Below are 21,022 nucleotides of genomic sequence, written 5' to 3'. Positions count from 1 at the left end.
TTTTTGTGTACTTTTACGTAAAATAAGTAAAGTTTATTTCTAGAGCACAAAACACATACAGATAAGCATCCCAATCAACAACAAAAAAACAACAAGCAGCAATTTAGAAATACATAATTATAGACATGACAGAATGTGCGCTTAAGTGTGTTAAAAAGGCCAGAGAGTAAAAAGTAATAATAGTGATAGTGATACTTCTAAATCTACAGAAGACGTCAATATAACCACTTCATCTAATCCCCTGTTTCCTACTTTCACAGCTGGGGTCACATCCGCCCGTACATCTCTACTGACAAGGGAGGAAGGGATCTGGGAAGGAAGATGGTTTACTGTGGCCTTGTAGTTTATCAACTCAAACAAAGGACATACGCATTAGTCTTCCAGACTCGCTGTCTCCACAGTTAAGCAGAATCAAAATCAACGTGTGAGAATGAGATAAACTGTCTTTCAATAATGTGAGAAAATGCAATGTGCTAATAAAAACATAAGAATATAAGGAATCATACTTAAATGTAATTTTGCCGTTACACGCCTGCTCTACCAACTGAGCGACATTTTTATGTGTACCATTGCCATGGTAACGTATAAACTTCCGATAATAAGCCGACTTCCGGCTAGTCGCGGAGCTGAGGTTTTTCAGTAACGGACCAACGAGCAGTGGAGTAGTAACGTTACGAGAGCCAAATGCTAAATGAGTCAGATTAACTTCATGCTTCAGCCACACAAAGCAAGTTGCTATCGCCACGAGTTACAGCTTTATTCAGCTCGTTTTCTGTGACTGATGTGGCGAAGTGGGGGGGTAACGTTAAGGCAGAGTTAGCAAGCTAACGTTGGCCAACTAACACCGGCTGGGTGGCTTGCTGGTTCTGCTGTGCTTTCATGCTGCATCATTTACAGAGAATGAGCTGAATAGCTGGCTGGGTCTAACGTTAGCGGTCTGCTGACCCACTGCTGCTGGGTCTAACGTTAGCGGTCTGCTGACCCACTGCTGCTGGGTCTAATGTTAGCGGTCCGCTGACCCACTGCCACTGGGTCTAACGTTAGCGGTCTGCTGACCCACTGCTGCTGGGTCTAACGTTAGCGTCCGGGCTAAAAAAAATGACCTCATGACTGCTTAAAAACCCAACGGTGACTGATCTCAGACAGAAAAACAACTTCTGAGAAAGTATCACCTCTGTGGTCACGATGTCAACATTGGCATTACGTTTGGGATGACTAACACCCAACCAAACTGCTCTAAATCTGATGAGTCGTCTGTCATGAACACACTTACTGTCTTACTCACAAGCACAACGTGTGAAAACACAGGTCTTACAAATACTGGACGGGACTGATCATCCAATGACGGCATTTTAGAGAATGTTGTTATAAGCTGCTCACTTCTGGTTTAGAAATCATCGCCCTGTCTATGTCAACAAGCGGTGGAAGAAGTATTTAGATCCTTTACTTCAGTAAAAGTGCTAACAACACACTGTAAAAAATACTCTGTTACAAGTACAAGTCCTGCACTGAAAATATTACTTAAGTAAAAGTCTGTAAGTAAGTACATTTACCACCAGTGGAGGACATGTTGGAGCGTGTGAACACAGCCTCCCTCTTTCATTCCTTCAACCAGCTTCTAGAAAAGGTCAGCTCGTATCCAAAAACCTGTTGGTATCCAAGTCTTTCATAATATTTAAAATATATATATTTATTTTCTTTTGGCCGAGCATTTCTATACCGCAGCCCTGCACACTGTCGGCTGGTTGGTTTCAAGGGGGTAAACCTCGCTTCAGAACTCGAACCTCCCATTTTGATGCTACCAAGCCATCACCTCCCGTTAGCATCCCATTGACTCCCATTCATTCTGACGTCACTTTGACAGCGAATAACTTTACATCTGAAGAGTTTAAAGACTCTATTTGTCCGTTGTTTATTTCTAAAGAAACACGACAATGTATAAAAGGCTCCATTACCTTGTAGCTCACGTTATGGCTCCGTAGCAGACGCTTTTATAACAATAGGCTAACGATTGGGTCATAACCACGAGACTTACTGTCACACAGTAGAGGAATTACCGTATAGTACAGGAGAAGCTTGCAGGCAGTTTGGACTTCCATTAGCTGTTTAAGTTTAATTACTAATGTTAACTAGCATGTTAGTGATCAGTAATTAGCCTGTGTCTATGTTATCTCCTTACATATACCTACGCTCTCCGTCTCTGTAAGATTGGGAATGATTGAGATTTCTCTCGGCACAGCTACCAGAAGACTTCACACTTTCAGACAGGTTGCTCACGTCACATCTACATCTTCAAGCTCAGTTGGAGGCTGCTCAGTAACGCTCAGCCAGCACCGGGAAAGAGACTTCTGATATCCTTCACTGGTCTCTGGTCCAGAGACACGGGATCTGTTGGTCCAGTTTATATACTGTCTATGGTTGGTTTGTGTCCAGCAACCATAGCAACGCACAGAGCTGACCGTAAACCGTAAACAGGCACAAGGCCGTAAACTGCCACAAACTGCAGTAAAAACCCCGATTGAGACGCAGATTCTGAATGTCCAAAGAATGCTTTTAAAAACCAGAATAATACCGGAATATATCACACATGACTTACCATGAAAATGCTAAAATCCAAACAATTTACACGACCTGTTTTAAATTCGCATAATCTATGGGGGTGGGGGGGTGAGGGGGTTACAACCCATCCAATAATCAAAACTGCCCGGGGTAATGAAGTCAAACAGTTACATTGCTGTGGAAAGCTAATATTTGTTGTTAAGATGTGCATAATTACAAAAAAAAAAACTCCCGAAACACGTGTAATGTTTTGAATCTGCATAAAGTTTTGAACAATACAGCAGATTAACTCATTAATAACAATAATATTTACATGGATAAAGACAACTGCATCCAGAAAAGGCACAAATTGTTGCAGCAAAAATTCACCAGAATGCAGGAAATAAAGCGTTTGAATTTGTCCCCCGTCATGTGGAAACGTTTTCGCTATAGGTGGAGATCTAAACACCCCCCCACGCCCCAAAGTTGAACCCAAAGTTACACCCGTGCACTGATACCAAGTTCATGTTTCTTTTTCTTTTTGTGTCGTGTGAATTTTACAGCACAAATCACAAAAAGGAGGTCTTGAATGCATCACTGGCTAGTCAGTGCTGGCCACAGAGTAGCACGCCGCCTGAATCCTTGAGTTGCTGTGGCCTGAGGTCCAAACCAACAACTGTTTTCCCCGCCCTGCTCAGTGACTGCTCCCTGCTATTTGTATAAAACACTACAATGTTATTTATGGAGCACACCCACATGTGCGTTTACTCCCGGGCTAACCGCTAGTAAGTCAACTCAAAGTTTCCACTCAGTGTCAGGCACTGCAGCAGAGGGGAATGAAACCATAACAAGCAGTTTAGGATCTTTGCAAACGGACCAGTTCTGCTCAGTGAAAAACACAAGAAGATCAAGTCAAGCAAGTTATAATCTAACTGTAACGCTCATTCCTCATAACGCCACAATATTATGATGCTACAATATCTTCCATTTGGCGAAAAAAAGAGCTTAAAGTGTAGGGCATATTGACATATTGTACTTTTTACTCCACTACATTCATCTGTTACAGCTTTAGTTACTAGTTACTTTAGTTACTCCAATACATTCATCTGTTCCAGCTTTAGTTACTAGTTACTTTAGTTACTCCGCTACATTCATCTGTTACATCTTTAGTTACTAGTTACTTTAGTTACACATGAAGATTTCTGCACACAGAACACATGTAGTTTATTAAATCTGAGGTTTGATTCTAAAGTAAATTAGCCGACAATATAACGGACTACAAGTCCAGCTGAGATGATGAGACTGTTTGGATCCTTTACACTTTCTAAAATGGGAGGATTTTACTTTACTTTTAATACTTTAAGTTCATTTTCCCAATGATAATTACAGACTTTTACTGAAGGAACATTTTTAATGCATGAGTTTTACTTGTAACAGAGTATTTTTTACAGTGTAGTATTACAGTTTTTTCCAACTGCTTAAACACGTTTTCAAAACTAGGTCTCCTTTTTTCAAAACTCTACACACAATTCCCAAAACAGCACACACAAAATGCAAAATGCCTCACATCTCCTTCAAAATGAGAAATTTTTTTCATAATAGTAAATTTTTGGATATACCATGTATACACTGTTGTTCTAAATCTAAAGCTCTTTAGTCTTTCATAGGCTTATATCTACATTTACAATGTTCTAGAGAGAAAGTCATCTGCTGAAAGTGGTTGAAAAGTACACTGTAAAAAACAATGTAATGTTACAGTAAAACAGAAAATATTGATTGGGCAAAACATTACGTTTGTAAGAGTAACACGGTGTTGTATACAGTAGCATGACACAAGAAAACAAAATTACAAACATATGTAAACCAAAGGTATAATTTTTAGAATAAAGAATATGTGTGTGTGTGTGTGTGTGTGTGTGTGTGTGTGTGTGTCTTGTGTCTGTTTGTGCGTGCTTGTGTGTCAGGGGGGAGGGGGATTGTATGCAAAAATAAATTCTGATTGATTTGTAATGCTGAAATCGTCATTAGATAGTTGCATGCAGTATGGACGCCACTGTAAAGCTACTCAAGATGGGCTTCTCTGATTGGTCAATCCGTGGTTAATCACATGATGAATAAGTGTGGCCCTGATCTCATCAGAGATGGCTCTCCTTCTTCGTCTTCTTCCCTCCTCCTCCTCGTTGTCGTCCCCTGTCTCTCCCTCCTCCTCCCCTTGCTAAGGTAGTTCTGGCATAGTTTGGACTTATGTTTTGGGTCATTATCTTGCTGTAGGATGAACCCCTGACCAACTAGGCGCATACCAGAGCATACCTGTCGAGTTTGGGATTTGAAAATAAGGGAAATTTTCCGGTGCTCACCTCGAGCAGTCCGACCACCCCAACCAAGCTCCAGTATCCCTTACATTTTAAGACAGGTGTACAAGAAAGCTAAAATCACCACTTGATGCAGAATGCTGAAAACATTTACAATTTATAACATTGCTTGTCTTTACATTTACATTTTATTTTCATTTCATATTGCTTTTCTTTTACAGTTTTTCTTTTAATTTCACATAACCTTTCTTTAGTGAGTTATTGTACAAATTTGTTGCAGACTTTGCACTCTTTAAGACTGTTTTGGAAGGAGTGTATTTGTGGGCTGGGCCAGAGCGGTTAATTTTACATGAGAGTAGAGCGCAAACAGTTCTGTTGTCTAACGTCCTCCTATTCTCTGGAACAATCTTTCGTACCATGCTAAACACCCTTTCTGAACTTGCATTGCTATGGGGAATTAGTAAAGCCTTCATAAGTTTTGGCAGCGCACCGTCTCTGTCGTAGCGTCCATCATCCGTCTCTGTTTTTTTTCTTCTTTTTTCCCCTGCGTTGTCACTCATCATCTGACCTCACACACTAACCTCGCTACAACTGCCACCTACAGTACCTGTAGTAGGTTACTGCAGGTGGCAGTTATCGCGAGGCTAGTGACAGAGCTCAGATTGGGAATGTTTTTTTTCTTTTTTTTACTCCGCTCAGGTCCGGGGTATTATTATTTTTTAATAACGCAGGTTAAAATACGGGAGATTTACGGGAAAATACTAATACGGGAGGACGGCGGGAAAGAAGGGTAAAATACGGGACTTTCCCGGCCAAAACGGGATACTTGACAGGTATGTACCAGAGGGTACTGCATGGTGCTGCAAAATGCTGTGGTACCGTTTTGGTTCAGGGTGCCTTTCACTCTGTACAAATCACCGACCCTGGATCCAGAAAAACAGCCCCAGACCATCACGCTTCCTCCTCCATGTTTGACAGTTGATGTCACACACTGAGGAACCATCCTTTCGCCTACTCGACGGCGTACAAAAATCCTGCGTGATGAACCGAAGATTTCAAATTTTGATTCATCAGTCCATAACACCTTCTTCCAGTCTTCAGTAGTCCATTGACGATGTTTCTTGGCCCAGGCCAGCCTCTTTTTCTTATTCTGACGTCTTAGCAATGGCTTTCTTGCTGCAACTCGACCTATCAAACCTGCAGCTCCAAGTCTTCTCTTTCCAGTTGAAACTGAGACTTGCTTATTACGACCTCTATTACAGTTTTTTCCAACTGCTTACACACGTTTTCAAAACTATGTCTCCTTTTTTCAAAACTCTACACACAATTCCTAAAACTGCACACACAAAATGCTAAATGCCTCACATCTCCTTCATGAAATACTGCATTCAAAATACCATAAACACATCTCAAAATGAAGCATTTGCATCAAATGGCAAACACTTTTTTCATAATAGTAATTTTTGGATATACCATGTACACACTGTTGTTCTAAATCTAAAGCTCTTTAGTCTTTCATAGGCTTATATCTACATTTACAATGTTCTAGAGAGAAAGTCATCTGCTGAGAGGGGTTGAAAAGTGCACTGTAAAAAACAATGTAATGTTACAGTAAAACAGAAAATATTGTTTGGGCAAAACATTACGCTTGTAAGAGTAGCACAGTGTTGTATACAGTAGCATCAAACAAGAAAACAAAAGTATAAACATATGTAAACCAAAGGTATCATTTTTAGAATAAAGATTATGTGTATGTGTGTGTGTGTGTGTGTGTGTGTGTGTGTGTGTGTGTGTGTGTGTGTGTGTTGAGAGTGTTTGTGCGTGCTTGAGTGTGGGGGCGGGGGGGGGGACAGAATTGTATGCACTCTGTGCAAAACAAAGTCTGATTGATTTATAATGCTGAAATAGTCATTAGATAGTTGCAGTATGGATGCCACTGTAAAGCTACTCAAGATGGCTTCTCTCATTGGTCAATATGGTTGATCACATAATGAATAAGTGTGGCCCTGATCTCATCAGAGATGGCTCTCCTTACTCTTCTTCCCTCCTCCTCCTCCTCCTCATTGTTGTCCCCTGTCTCTCCCTCCTCCTCCCCTTGCTCTCTGTCTATTGTTTGCATCCATTGTTCAAAACAGGTAATCTGACCTTTGACCTATGTATAGGCCTATACTAAAGCAATGATTGGTTAGTGTTCAGTTATGACATAATGTGTTTGCAAATGTGAGGAGTGTGTGTGTAGTATTTTGATTGGTTGTGTTTAGAAAAGGAAAGCAAGTCACTTCTTGTTAGATTTTTGTGTCTTAGGTAGAGAATTGTGTTTAATGTTTTGAAAAAAGTGTTTTATGCAATTGAAAGCTGAGTGAAAGGCTGAGAAATAGTTTATGGTTTTGAAGATTTGCTGTGTAGTTTTGCACTTTGAGTGAGAGGTTTCAAAAATCGTGTGACATGAAAAGATTTTGTGTGTAAGCAGTTGGAAAAAACTGTAAGCTGAGCTTGAAGCTGTTGTCCTGTGAGCCGCCTATCACGCAAGCTGTTGATTCTCAGAAACTTGTCTTCTGATTCTGTTGTGGCTTTGGCTCTGCCAGACCTCTTCCTGTCAGAGTTTCCCCCAGTTTCTAAGTGCCTTTTGATGGTGAAGAATACTGTACTCACTGACACCTTGACTTTCTTCGCAATTTCTCTGTAGGAAAGACCAACATTCTTAAGTGTTATGATGGTCTGTCTCTCTTCCATTGTTAATTGCCTTTTTCCTGCCATTTTTATAGCAACACACTACTTTCTGCAGTACAATACTGTTCAAATAATGCTCCTGAGGGTATGGTACCACAGTGTGTTCCAACAATACTTTTATACAAACAGAGGGGGTTGTAAGTAATCCAGACCAGTGTGAACACCTGGGGGAATTGGTAGCACCAACTTTCAAAGTTTGATCAACCTCCATTGCTGCAGAACAGCTTTATGTTGTTTACCCATTTCTTGTTCCCTGAAAAAGACCTTTTTGTAAAATACTGAAATGTACATTATTTTTCAGTTTTGGGTAACCTTACTTTTTTTTTAACCTCAGGCAGTTCACCACTTACCTTTGTATCATTTCAAGCTATTCATTGGACTTCAACTGCTAAAATTTCAATAAAAAACTAAAAGAATTGGGGTGTTGTAAAACTTTTGAACTTTTTACTCTATGCTGATATTTGGAGAGGATGGCTCCAACATCATTTTGTTGTATTGCACACAATGACAATAAAGATCTATCTATCTATCTATCTATCTATAAAGATGTGACGGATCTACCTGTATAGAGGAACGTGTTGCTGTGTCCACCGATGACCACGTCAACTCCGCGGACCTTCTTGGCGATCTCCTGGTCCACGGTGAAGCCTGAGTGCCCCAGAGCGATGATCTTATTCACTCCAAGCATCTGCAGCTTGTCCACCTCCCGCTGCAGGGCCGTCACCTCATTCTCAAAGTGCAGGTGTGGTCCTGCAGAAGGTAACGTGGACAGGTGAGAGGGGAGGTAGACATGTGGAAACACTAGCTGTGTTCGAAACCATGAGGGGCCGTATAAGACATTATTAATTCTTGTATTAGATTCACTTAATTAATTCATTATATTTATTTGCCACAAATTCGAAGGGCTGCGACTGAATTTCAGAACCAGTGGAACAGCCATGGTCTCTCAACACAAGGGAGGGCAAACTCCACTTCAGCTTTGGCAATGGGGCATAGTCAATAATGTTGGAATGCATAACCCTTGTATGAATGGTGTTTATGACACAGACAGTGACTTTGCTATTGATGCCAGACCACTCTCACAGATACAGACAAACAATGTTGTTGTTGTTCCATTAATGAACATTACTATCAGTGACACAACAACGGAGACACTTCAGCTGACCTTTCATCCATTTGAAGATGATGGAAATCACGGTATAGATTTATTTTGCAATCTTGAGGCATTCCTAATAATGTAACCATAATGCGGTCTTAAAAAAGAAACCAAACCCGTCCAGGAGCTATACTGCATAACTTGACAAAGACTAAGATTATGTTCACATCAACAGCAGAAGCACACAGGATATTTACTTACTATAGTTGTGTAATATAAAGCAAAACTGCCTTCCACTGCCTATGTGACAGTACAGCACTTTACTTAAAAGATATTGTTATAGTTTTAAGGTCATGGTATCATTGTATCATGTTTATTTATATTTACCAAAAAGGTGTTCAACACTGTGAAACCACATTTTTTCATTCTTTTGGATCTAGAGATCTCAATAAATTGAATTAAAATCTGACTTGTTTTAACATATGTCCTTTGTTGAACAGGACAAAAAAAATCTAACAACATTAGGGAATCAGCAGAAATTGACATCAAGAGAAACAGAAAACAGCACACGACACAGATGAAAAAAGCAGAATTTTGTTTTGTAGTGCACATACAGCAACCAAATACCAAATATATAATGAAATAGTTAATAAGAACAATTTACTTCACATTTCATTGTGTAAAATTGCATTAGTCAAAGAACAAGACTAACAAGAGTCAACAAGCATAGGGCATCACTACAGAATTTGTCACTAATAAGAAATTACAATCTGTCAACACAATACCAGTGTGTAGATCAGTTTTAGAAAGCAATGCCTTAGGCAGTGCACCACACCAATATTTAATGTTATTAGGGAATATGTCATGTCAGTCAGTGTGTCCCCTATAGGATGCTTTTACAATAACAGTTATCCAAACAGTAAGATTTGGTGAACTCTTGAAGCTCAAAAATACTTGCCGCAACAACAAGTGTTTGTTTGAATGGTCCATGCAAATAAATGTAGGAGTAATTAACGCGAAATCGAAATTAAAATACCAATTAAATGCATCTATGAATTATCACTGAAAACAAGCAGTTTCAAGATTACTGGCAATTTAATCCTGGCCGCAAAACCAATACACCACAATAGGTTTCTGCATTAAATATTGTTTTACCTTCATTGAACGCTGACAATCTGAACTGTACTTATTAATATGAAATGGTAAGCACCTTCTTTAAAAAAATAAAATAAAATGTGTATTTTGCCCACACAAAAAAAACACCAAAATTGTGGAATGATGGGACACCAAATATATGCATGTCAGAAACTGCTTTGTGATTATTTCTGTGCTGCTTCATGTATCTGTATCTATCTACAGTATCTGTGTGTGAGCTAGAACTTACAACAGAATACTGAGAAGAAGGCCTCTCTGCATGCATATTAATCCATGCCAAAAGCAATGCAAAGTGAAAAGTGAAAGTCTTTGTACGAAGTGTGCAGTGGTAACTTCAGACAATTGATGCATATTTTTACAATGTTGGCAGTTAAGAGGAAATTTAAGGAGAACTTAAAACTGTCCGATTCAGAAGGGAAACATAATTTACATTGCTGAGTGACTGATCCTCCGTTTTTTGAACCTCTTACTGTATTGAAAGAGTGTTAGTCATTAAGGTAAATTATTAATTATGTCTAAAACACACTTTTAAATTTGTGAAAGCTTTATTGTCTTTATGAGAACGCAATAAATGGAGATTTTACCCTTTTTTTTTTATATGTAGACCACATTAGACCAGATCCAGATACAAACCCACTATACCTAGACCTGTCAAATCTGGACTAGATTATCCCAGAGAGACTAAAGAGTCTTAAAAACACAGTTTCAGATTTGTAAAAGCCTTATTATATTTGTGAAAATGCAAAAAAGGGAGATTTTACTGTTTTTTCACATGTAGACCACATTAGACCAGGTCCAGATCCAAACCCACTATACCTAGACCTGTCAAATCTGGACTAGATTATCCTATAGAGGCTAAAAAGTCTTAAAAACACAGTTTCAGATTTGTAATGCTTTAATAGCAGGGCAACTGTTTTATTTTATTGCCACAGCATGGCCTTTGCTTAGTCCACGTCTCTCCATTTCATTTGTCATAGCCATGAGCAGGTCTTCCTTCTCACTTCAAAAGAAAAGTAGAAAAAGCTATTTTTACCTTTTGGAAATCAATCAAAATATCTTTATAGATTTGCCAATGGTTTAATTTTCTCTTCAAATCCTTCTCCTTAAAAAGAAAAGTCAGTGTTGTTCTCCCACCTTTCCTCCATCTGGCCCTGGTCAACCTCTCTTACTGCTTCTGCCAATGTCATCCTCCTCTCATTTTTCTACTTTTCTTTTGAAGTGAGAAGGGAGACCTGCTCATGCCTATGACAAATGAAATGGAGAGACATGGACTTCTATGTTGAATGTCAATTAGCAAAGGCCATGCTGTGGCACTAAAATAAAACAGTTGCCCTGCTATAAAAGCATTGCAAATCTGAAACTGTTTAAAAAAATAAAGTAAAATCTTCTTTTATTGCATTTTCACAAAAAAAGAATAAGGCTTTCACTAATCCTAAACTGTGTTTTTAAGAATCTTTAGCCTCTGTGGGTTAATTTAGTCCAGATTTGACAAGTCTAGGTATAGTGGGTTTGGATCTGGACCTTGTCCAATGTGGTCTACATATGAAAAAAACTGTAAAATCTCCTTTTATTGTATTTTCACAAATCGAATAAGGCAAGTTTCTCAGCCAACCACAGCGCGAGAAATTATCTGCCATCCGTTTCTACTATACTTTCTCTGTCACACACACACACACACACACACACACACACACACACACACACACACACACACACACACACACACACACACACACACACACACACACACACACATTCTTCTCTCACAGACATATATTTCTTCACACGTGCATACATTTTCTTCTTATATACATATATTATTTAACATTTTGACTGCATGTGCATGAAAAATGTATGAAAATGTATGTTAAATATAGAAATATGAGAGAAAAATATATTTGTATGTGAGTTAAAATATAGAAATATAAGAGTAAAATGTATGAATATGTGAGTTAAAAACTATGTATGTGAAAGGATGTATGTGAGAGTACTGTAGAAATATTTCTATAAACTAGATGTGATATTCTCAGTATTAAAGTTGTTTAAAATTATATTGTGGGGCTCATTGCTGAGAGTTGTGTGTAAGTCATGAGACGATGGTAAAGAGATCCAGAGGAGGACACACTTGTATTCCCCTGTACAATGAATAGGCTAGCACAGATGGTTTAGCTTAAAGCTTTGAATACAGTTTATTATAGGTTATTAATGTTTTATACCTGACAGAGAAGGGAAACAACAGGAAATGCGGTGGTGTGTGTGCGTTCGATCAAGGGTAGTAAGGTTACGAGAAGCAGGAAGAGGAAGTGGAACAAGAAAGACAACTCACACCTGGCTGCGGTATATGAAGATAGCAGCACACATACGCACACTCTCTCACACACACACACACACACACACACACACACACACACACACACACACACACACACACACACACACACACACACACACACACACACACACACATTCTTCTCTCACAGACATATATTTCTTCACACGTGCATACATTTTCTTCTTATATACATATATTATTTAACATTTTGACTGCGTGCAAATGTGCATGAAAAATGTATGAAAAAATATGTATAAATATAAGATAGAAAAAAATATATTTGTATGTGAGTTAAAATATAGAAATATAAGAGTAAAATGTATGAATATGTGAGTTAAAAACTATGTATGTGAAAGGATGTATGTGAGAGTACTGTAGAAATATTTCTATAAACTAGATGTGATATTCTCAGTATTAAAGTTGTTTAAAATTATATTGTGGGGCTCATTGCTGTGAGTTGTGTGTAAGTCATGAGACGATGGTAAAGAGATCCAGGGAGGACACACTTGTATTCCCTGTACAATGAATAGGCTAGCACAGATGGTTTAGCTTAAAGCTTTGAATACAGTTTATTATAGGTTATTAATGTTTTATACCTGACAGAGAAGGGAAACAACAGGAAATGCGGTTGGTGTGTGTGCGTTCGATCAAGGGGTAAAAGGTTACGAGAAGCAGGAAGAGGAAGTGGAACAAGAAAGACAACTCACACCTGGCTGCGGTATATGAAGATAGCAGCACACATACGCACACTCTCTCACACACACACACACACACACACACACACACACACACACACACACACACACACACACACACACAATTCTGCTTGGCAACGGAGAAGACACCAACCCGAGAGGAGAGAATAAGAGGAGAGGGACAGTTAGATTTGGGGCTCTCACTTGACAGAGACTTTGCTGACCTTGAGCTCCGTACACTCGTGTCTGAAGCTAGGGAAACTTAGTGTAATTTGTGAATCCACATGTGTGTTTGGAATACTTAAACTGCTGTACTAGTAAAAGTTACTCGACTTGAATCTATCGTCTCTGAATTGATCTTTGAGTTCTGGTATCAATTAGTCTCATCAACAGATGTGCGGGAATTTGAGCAGACAGATCAATTGGAGTCAGATCTTTCCTGGCCTTCAGGCCTCCACCTTTCCCAAAATTCCCTTCAGTACCAGAATGAATAATGTCTTAAACGGTCGCTCATACAAAAACCGCTCCCTCATTCACTCACTCACTATTCCCTATATAGTGTTTATTAAATAGTGAACTATATAGGGAACGACCAAACCAGAGTTCAGACACTACACTGAAAACATTGTTGTGTCGGGAGATGTGCCCGTTGTGTGACGGAGGCGGGCCCAGCATCATGTAAAAAAATCAAACTACAAGACTTCTAAAATGTCCCTGAAACAAACCGAGCACTCAGGAGAATAATAACAGGTTGTATATATTATATATGTTGCATGTTACATATCCACTGTTTAGAAACTAAAGCCCGCTCCATTTGTCCTTTTCAGTTTCCGCGGTTCCTTCTGCTGATTCTTCTCCTCCGGGAAAACACGGACGTGGTATACAGGAGTAAAATGTAGGGTACATCGTATGTACACTCAAATTAGCAGTGCATTGTGGGTATTTTATAGTGGACTATATAGTGAATGAAATTTACCGCGGAGAATCCAAACACCACTACAGAATGGCGAACACACTATATAGGGAACTATTTCCGTCATAGGGACGGTTTCCAACACAGCTACTGTTAGTCCTGACCTAACGGCACGTTCAATCTCAAAACGGTGTGCACCGTCTTGCTACGGTTTCCTGGTTGAAAGACGCGTTTCCTCGGAACGGTGTGAAACAGTGCGCAACGTGCTTTGAGGTATATTTTCTCTTGTTTGGTGTGGGTGTGTCTCTCGTTTATTGGCCGTGTCCCAGGTGATACCCAATCAGCAGAGATGTGTCTGTAAACCTGTGGTAGTAAAAAGGCAGTACACTTGGGTACACAACAGGGTGTTCAACGCACCCCCATTTCAGTTTAAAAGACAGTTCTACGTTTTGTCAGGGCTGAACGTGGCCCTAGTCTCACATTTCCAGCTCTACCTCCACAGAGCTGCGGAGGAAGGTCTGGCTAGTCCACACAGCATTCCTGGATGGGAGAAAAACGTGCTCTAGTTTATTGGCATTTCTTTAAACTAATCACAATTGTCTTGGGCGGTGCTAAGCCCCGCACAGAGCCGCGCTGCCTCTGCTAAATAGTCTCAGGAAGGAACTAGTTTTGGTGGAACGTGTGTACGTTCAAAAGTAGTTTTTAGTCGTGCAACAGAAAACTCAGATTGGACAGATAGTCTAGCTAGCTGTCTGGATTTACCCTGCAGAGATCTGAGGAGCAGTTAACCATAGTCCTCACAAATCCACCGGAGGTTAGAACGCCAACACAAAGAAAGAGGAAGGGGACGGACATCCGGCCAAAAATGGAAGACATCTTGCGGAATTTCCGGCGAAAGTGGAACGTCCACGATATAGACTACCAACTTCATAATCGCGCCACTTGAAATGACTACAAACTCCGGCCTCCTATCTGTCGAACATCTTAACTTCAGTTTGATTTAAATCACAGAGGTTCAGTGATATGGATCAGATCAGTTTTTGTCTACGCAATGTTATCCCTATGGGATGTCTTTGTAAACAACCCATGTGACCCCTAATATTATTTAACCTTTCATATTTATTCTGTTGATTTGATATTGTGTGTCATTTTAGTTTTGGCTTTTTATTCTTCTCTGTCTTCTCTTATCAGTATTTTAGTTTCTTATTTTGATTGGAGGACTCATTGGAGAGTGCCCAGATAAAGCCCCTCTGAGTTTTTGTTTTTGCATCTCTCCATCACATCTTTTATTGATTATTGTGTATATTATTCTGCAGTATTGTTTATGTGTAAACTGATAAACTAAACTAAACCGAGAGTTGTGTACGTCATCATGTTTACAGTGTGGAGGGCTTCACATGAACACGGGAAAGAGTTAGAAGCAAACAGAGAAATCTGAGAAATCCACTCACCAGGTTTGGACAGAGCCGGCGTTTCCCGGGACGTGTATCCCACCACGCCGACCTTCTCGCCCCCCACCGTGAGGATCTTATAAGGTAAAAAAGAGTTGCCAAAGGTCGGGGCCAGAGTTCGGTCTGGTTTGATGTTGGCGCTGAGGACAGGACACTGGATCTCCTCCAGGAACGGCTTCATGAGTCCCTCCACTCCGTTGTCGAACTCGTGGTTTCCAAAAACCTGAAGAAAAGGAAAAGGGAAGTCATCACGACATTCAGACAGTTGCTCTCACTATTAGCAGACACATATCATAAATAAGTCCTCGTTTAGTAAAAACCCTCACGGACTAGTTTCTCTAGATTCAGCAGACAGTAAAAGATGAACTCAGAAAGAGGAAACGTTCAACACCAAGCCGAATACAAACATGAAATGATCAATGGTGGAAGAAGTGCTGTAGAAATATTTCTATAATCTAGATGTGTTATTCTCAGTATAAAAGTTTATAATATAGCTTAAGCTTTGATTACATTATAGTTCAGGAATTAGAAGTATGTTAGAAACTGTTTTTTAGTACCAGGTGGAGAGGTGGAATGGCAGGGGGTGGCTCTTGGGTCAGTGTGTGTGTGTGTGTGTGTGTGTGTGTGTGTGTGTGTGTGTGTGTGTGTGTGTGTGTGTGTGTACCTGTTTTACTAGATTCGTGGGGTCCAAAAACCGGGGACTACAGTATACTTGTGGGGTCTACACAGCTTTGTGGGGACCAAAATGCTGGACCCCATGAGTTTAAAGGGCTGTTTGAGGGTTCAGACTTGGTTTTAGGATTAGGGATAGAATTAGGTTATGGTTAGGGTGAGGGTAAGGGTTAAGGTTAGGCATTTAGTTGTGATGGTTAAGGTTAAGGTAAGGGGCTAGGGAATGCATTATGTCAATGATATGTCCCCACAAAGATAGTAATACAGACTTGTGTGTGTGTGTGTGTGTGTGTATGTAAGAGAGAACTGAAGGCATCTGCCCGGAGACAGAGAGGACACCATCAAGGAAGAAGACAAAAAGATTAGGGATATGGTCAGACGGGGTTCACAATTTTGAGAGAGACTGAGTGGACCTGAACTCCGTCTACTTTTGTTTGCGGTCAGGGAAGTTTAGGATCTTTTTTGTGTACCCACACGTGTGTTTTAACTTGAAGTGTAACTCTCGCCAAAATGCAACCTAGGGTCTTTTTGTGAATGTACCCGACTCAAACTTTGTTTAAAAGCATATTTAGGACGGAATCGCCACTTTTAAGATTGACCGTATTTTCGTTTTTCGGTCAAATGGCCTTTTGAATGGGAGTAGTAGGGGCACTTTTATGCTAGCCTCAAAATAGCAATTTTTAAACCACTAAGAAGGCTCGACACAACATGAGACTTTCCTCCAAGTATCACCAGGGGCTCTACACCTTAACGAAAGCATTGAGAACATTGTTTGTGTACCCAGAGTTTACTAAAAAGAATGGTTTTGAACAACTCACCGTAGCTCTTGTTGTTTCCGGCCGCTACCACCTCGCTAGTCAAAACATCTGACCGAAAAATGAAAATACGGTAAATATTAAAAGTGGCGTTTCCTTCCTAAATATGCTTTTAAACAAAAGTTTGACTCGGGTACATTCACAAAAAGACCCTACGTTGCATTTTGGCGAGAGTTACACTTTAAATGCTGGACTTCAGTAAACTTTCTTGACTTTAATCCATCGTCTCAGTTTTGATCCCTGAGTTCTGGCATCATTAGTCTCATTAACCAACGCGCGGGAATTAGAGTGTATCAATAATTTGAGTCAGAACTTCTTCGGGCCTTTGGGCCACTACTTTTCATAGTATTCCCTTCAGTACTCAGATCCTTTACTGAAGTAAAAGTAAAAATACCACAGTCTTGGTGTTGTACACAGTGTTTTGCTCATTTGATTTACTGAAGTTGCAGTGTGTTGACCTCTTTTGGCTACCGTACACCGTGTCATTTCTTCACACGGAAAGAATTTAAAACATCTAATGTTTGAGGCCTCAGCAGGGAACGGTGCAGGATTTATTCTCCATCAAGATTTAAAGTGGTGCAAAACCTAAAAGGCACAAAGATCAGACAGCTGATCCATTAAAACGTTGCTCTCTGAGTTGCTGCAATTAAGCTAATTAAAACCAAATGTGGCCTTCGGAGCTGAATCAATGAATCAATGAATCAACGTCGGCTTTTTTGCTGAGTCGAGTCTGATTCGTCTGCTCTGAACTGAGACTCTTCTGTTTTTTATCTTTGATGGTTTTAGTAATGTTCACAGATCCCCGTCATTAAAAATGTGGGATGCGATGGCCAGTTATTTTATTTTCACATAATACTACATACAAGATATTAGTTTGGTTCAAAATTACTTCATTATAGAAACACAAGGGCGTATCGGTACCGGGGGGTCATCCCCCATAAAATTTTGAGTATCAAAACCTCAATTTTCTGCATTCTGGTGAATTTGTATGTAACAATATGTGCCTTTTCTGCATCAATTTATGGTGCAAATGTCTTCATTTACGTCAAGGAAATTAAATTGTTATTATTATTATTAATTAGGGGTCCAAGACCGAGGAGGCTGGGATTCCATGTACGCAAGGCAACGAAGATCCCAGTATCAGTATGTAAGTCTTTTATACTCTATATCCGTTTCCTGCAAAACTGCAGAAAATGCAGAAAATCCATGTTATGTTCTTCTTTAGAAAGTAAATAAATGTCAGACTGACTGACATATGATGTTCATTCTTCTTAGAAAACAAAAAAGAAGGAAAAGAAAATCCCACTAATCAATACTACCGAATCGCAATACTTTTAGAATCGGCGTATCGTAATACGAATCGGCGCCCATGTATCGTGAAAGAATTGAATCGAGACGAAGGCATGTGGTCCCTGCCCTGCTCTCCATGATCTGCTGTGTGCAAAAACACTGGAGGAAGAAACAGGGGACTGGGGTTTGTTTTTCTTACATAACCCACAGGAATCTTTTCTCTCTTCTTTCCCTCTGCCACATGCTGACCAGACTGAGACAGAGACTTTCACTGCTGACTGCTTGAAGGGGGTGTCTTCTGGGGCTCCGGCCCCGAATCTTTGAGGGTTTTAAAATAACTTTAACCTTGTGTAATTTCCCCTCAGTCTCTCTGACTGGAGCAGCAACCCTACCTATGTTATGGGACTCATAGAAACAGAAATATCAGACAGTTTCTACCTATGTTATGGGACTTATAGAAACAGAAATATAACACAGTTTCTACCTATGTTATGGGACTTATAGAAACAGAAATATCAGACAGTTTCTACCTATGTTATGGGACTTATAGAAACAGAAATATAACACAGTTTCTACCTATGTTATGGGACTTATAGAAACAGAAATATCAGACAGTTTCTACCTATGTTATGGGACTTATAGAAACAGAAATATCAGATAGTTTCTACCTATGTTATGGGACTTAGAAACAAACATCAAAGGATCTTGATATTTCGTCCATTAATGGAAATAAAACACATTTTTGTTCAATAAAGTCACTATAAACTCAACATATCGTTAGTGGGATTAAAAGAAATAATGAATGCAACTTCCAACTAACATTAGACACCCTCCTTTCCCATTGTGTGTAGATTCAAATCAGCAGACAGAAAGCTGATCAGTCTGCAGTTTAGAGCTGCAAAGATGAATGGAGAAGTTGTCAACTATTAAAAATCGCTGACTATTTTGATAATTAGTTTGAGTCAACTTCTGTGATTCCAGTGTGTTGAATGTGAATATGTTCTAGTTCTAGTAGTCCTCTGTGACAGTAAACTGAATATCTTTGAGTTGATCGACATCTGTCAACGTTTTTCCGACATTTTAAAGACTAATTCAATTCAATTTTATTTATAGTGTCAAATCATAACAAGAGTTGAATACTATAATTATAATCCATCCATGCATCCATCAATCCATCCATCAATCCATGCATCCATCCATCCATCCATCCATCCATCCATCTAGTAGCCAAATGCCAAAACTAATATCATGTATAATCTATATAAATATAATCTATTGAGTGGCTGTCAAAATTTGAACATTCAGTAGCCACTTGGCTGGTGTACAAAAAGTTAATTTTGAACACTGCACACACACACACACACACACACACACACACACACACACACACACACACACACACACACACACACTGGTTGCAGTCCACATTTAATAACCTGTTCATCTCTCTGTGTGTTTCTCACCATGGCATCATAACGCAGTTTGTTCATGAAGTGTGCCGCCTCGGCTCCCTTGTAGTAGTTGAACCACACGGTCCCCTGGAACTGGTCCCCGGCGTCCAGCAGCAGCACGTTGCTCTCGGTGCTGCGGATCCGCTTGATCTCCGTCGCTCTGCGTGCCACGCCGGCGAAACACTCGCTGCTGTTTCCGCCGCATTTCCCGGAGTACTCGCCGGTCTCCTCCACCCGAGCGTGCACGTCGTTGGTGTGAAGGAGAACCAGGTCCCAGGTCGCGGATGGGGACACGGAGAAACCCAGCAGGAGGATCGGGAGGAGGAGGCAAAGCCGCGGCAGAGCGCTCCGCTCCGGGCGCAGCGCTCCCATCTCTCCGATGCGCGCAAAAAAGAAAACTGGAACTGTGGCTGTTTTTTCTTACACGACCCACATTAATCTTCTCTCTCTGCTTCCTATTGAGTCCCTTAGAACATTAAATGAGTCCCACTGACGCTACATGCTGGGCAGACTAACAGAGCGTGTCTGGACGGGGGGAAAGTCGAGGAGGAAGGCTCTAAGGAGGACTTTGGTTGTTATGCTACGCCTTTTTCTCTCTGAGCCCCCCCCCACACACACACACACACACAACCTTTGACTTTTTCGCACGTGTTGACTACTGTAAGTGCTGTTAAATATGTGCTGTGTTTATGATGCATAATTAATACAAAATTCATAGTAAATTTATAGTTTATATTCAGTCTCATACAGTAAATAAATAGGAAATGTGAAATGTAAAGGTTAAAATGAATGTGATGTAATAGTTAGATTTAAGTCCGTTGTGTTTTGATTCTCTCGGAACTAAAGTTCTCTGTTTTGGTTTCCGCTGCTGCGGAATTTGTCAATGGACAAAAGGAAACCTAAGGTGTGCACGTTACGGCGCTCTGCTAATTAAGTTGGAGTTTCACTGTTGTCGGAGGTCAAAACGAACTGTGAAGGATTTTCCTAGGATTTAAGAACCTCTTTTCAGGACAAGCAGCCAACGAGGTATTTTATCTTATATGTGAAACTTTGTTTATATTCTCGCCAAGCGGAATTTGTACTTGTCTTCGGTAATGTATAATTAATTGGACGTGCTTACTGTGTTCATTCATGTAGTTCTCACGGCGTGATGTGGATGCATTAAGGACAGAAGAGCAAAGCAATAAACGCCCGTTCCAAAGAACCAACCTGTGTCTGTGTTGTCGTGAAGAGAGCTACAACTACTTCTCTACAAAAGATTACAAGCTGGATGGAATCGGAGCGCACAGTGTCACAGGGGCGGAGTTAAGGGGTGTCTTCTGGGGCTCCAGCCCGAATGTTTTCTCCAAAGCCCCGAATCTCTGAGGGTTTTCAAATAAACTTTGAGTCATTTCCCCCTCCGTCTCTCTGACTGGACCAGCAAATTAACACAGCAACCCTACCTATGTTATGGAACTTAAAAATAGACACGGAGAAGCCCAGCAGAAGCGGGAGGAGGCAATGCTGAGGCAGAGCGCCCCGCTCCGGGCGCTCTGCTCCAGGCGCTCCGCTCCCATCTCTCCGCTGCCTGGG

The 21,022-nt window shown here is 40.3% G+C and overlaps 1 protein-coding gene and 1 long non-coding RNA gene across 3 annotated transcripts in view; one reads left to right on the top strand and one right to left on the bottom strand.

The window, feature by feature from the left end:
- Window positions 1-20,007, bottom strand: part of nt5e (5'-nucleotidase, ecto (CD73)) — a 28,223-nt gene extending 8,216 nt beyond the window's left edge. Inside the window, exons 1-3 of the mRNA XM_039782728.1 lie at window positions 19,463-20,007; window positions 15,223-15,445; window positions 8,142-8,330 (exon numbers count right to left, since the gene is read on the bottom strand). Of these exons, the coding sequence (XP_039638662.1) occupies window positions 8,142-8,330; window positions 15,223-15,445; window positions 19,463-19,822 (772 nt within the window). The 5' untranslated portion in view covers window positions 19,823-20,007. The remainder of the gene's footprint in view (window positions 1-8,141; window positions 8,331-15,222; window positions 15,446-19,462) is intronic.
- An 80-nt stretch (window positions 20,008-20,087) lies between these two features.
- Window positions 20,088-20,654, top strand: LOC120547049. Of its 2 annotated transcripts, XR_005637023.1 has the most exons (3): window positions 20,088-20,110; window positions 20,345-20,476; window positions 20,588-20,654. It is a non-coding gene; the product is annotated as an uncharacterized LOC120547049 (long non-coding RNA). The 2 variants fall into 2 exon arrangements; XR_005637022.1 differs by lacking the exon at window positions 20,088-20,110 and having other exon boundaries at window positions 20,208-20,476.
- The last annotated feature ends 368 nt before the right edge of the window (window positions 20,655-21,022 follow it).

Source organism: Perca fluviatilis, chromosome 18, assembly GCF_010015445.1.
Source record: "Perca fluviatilis chromosome 18, GENO_Pfluv_1.0, whole genome shotgun sequence".
In the NCBI taxonomy this organism is placed as follows: domain Eukaryota; kingdom Metazoa; phylum Chordata; class Actinopteri; order Perciformes; family Percidae; genus Perca; species Perca fluviatilis.
This window is presented reverse-complemented; position numbering and strand designations above follow the sequence as displayed.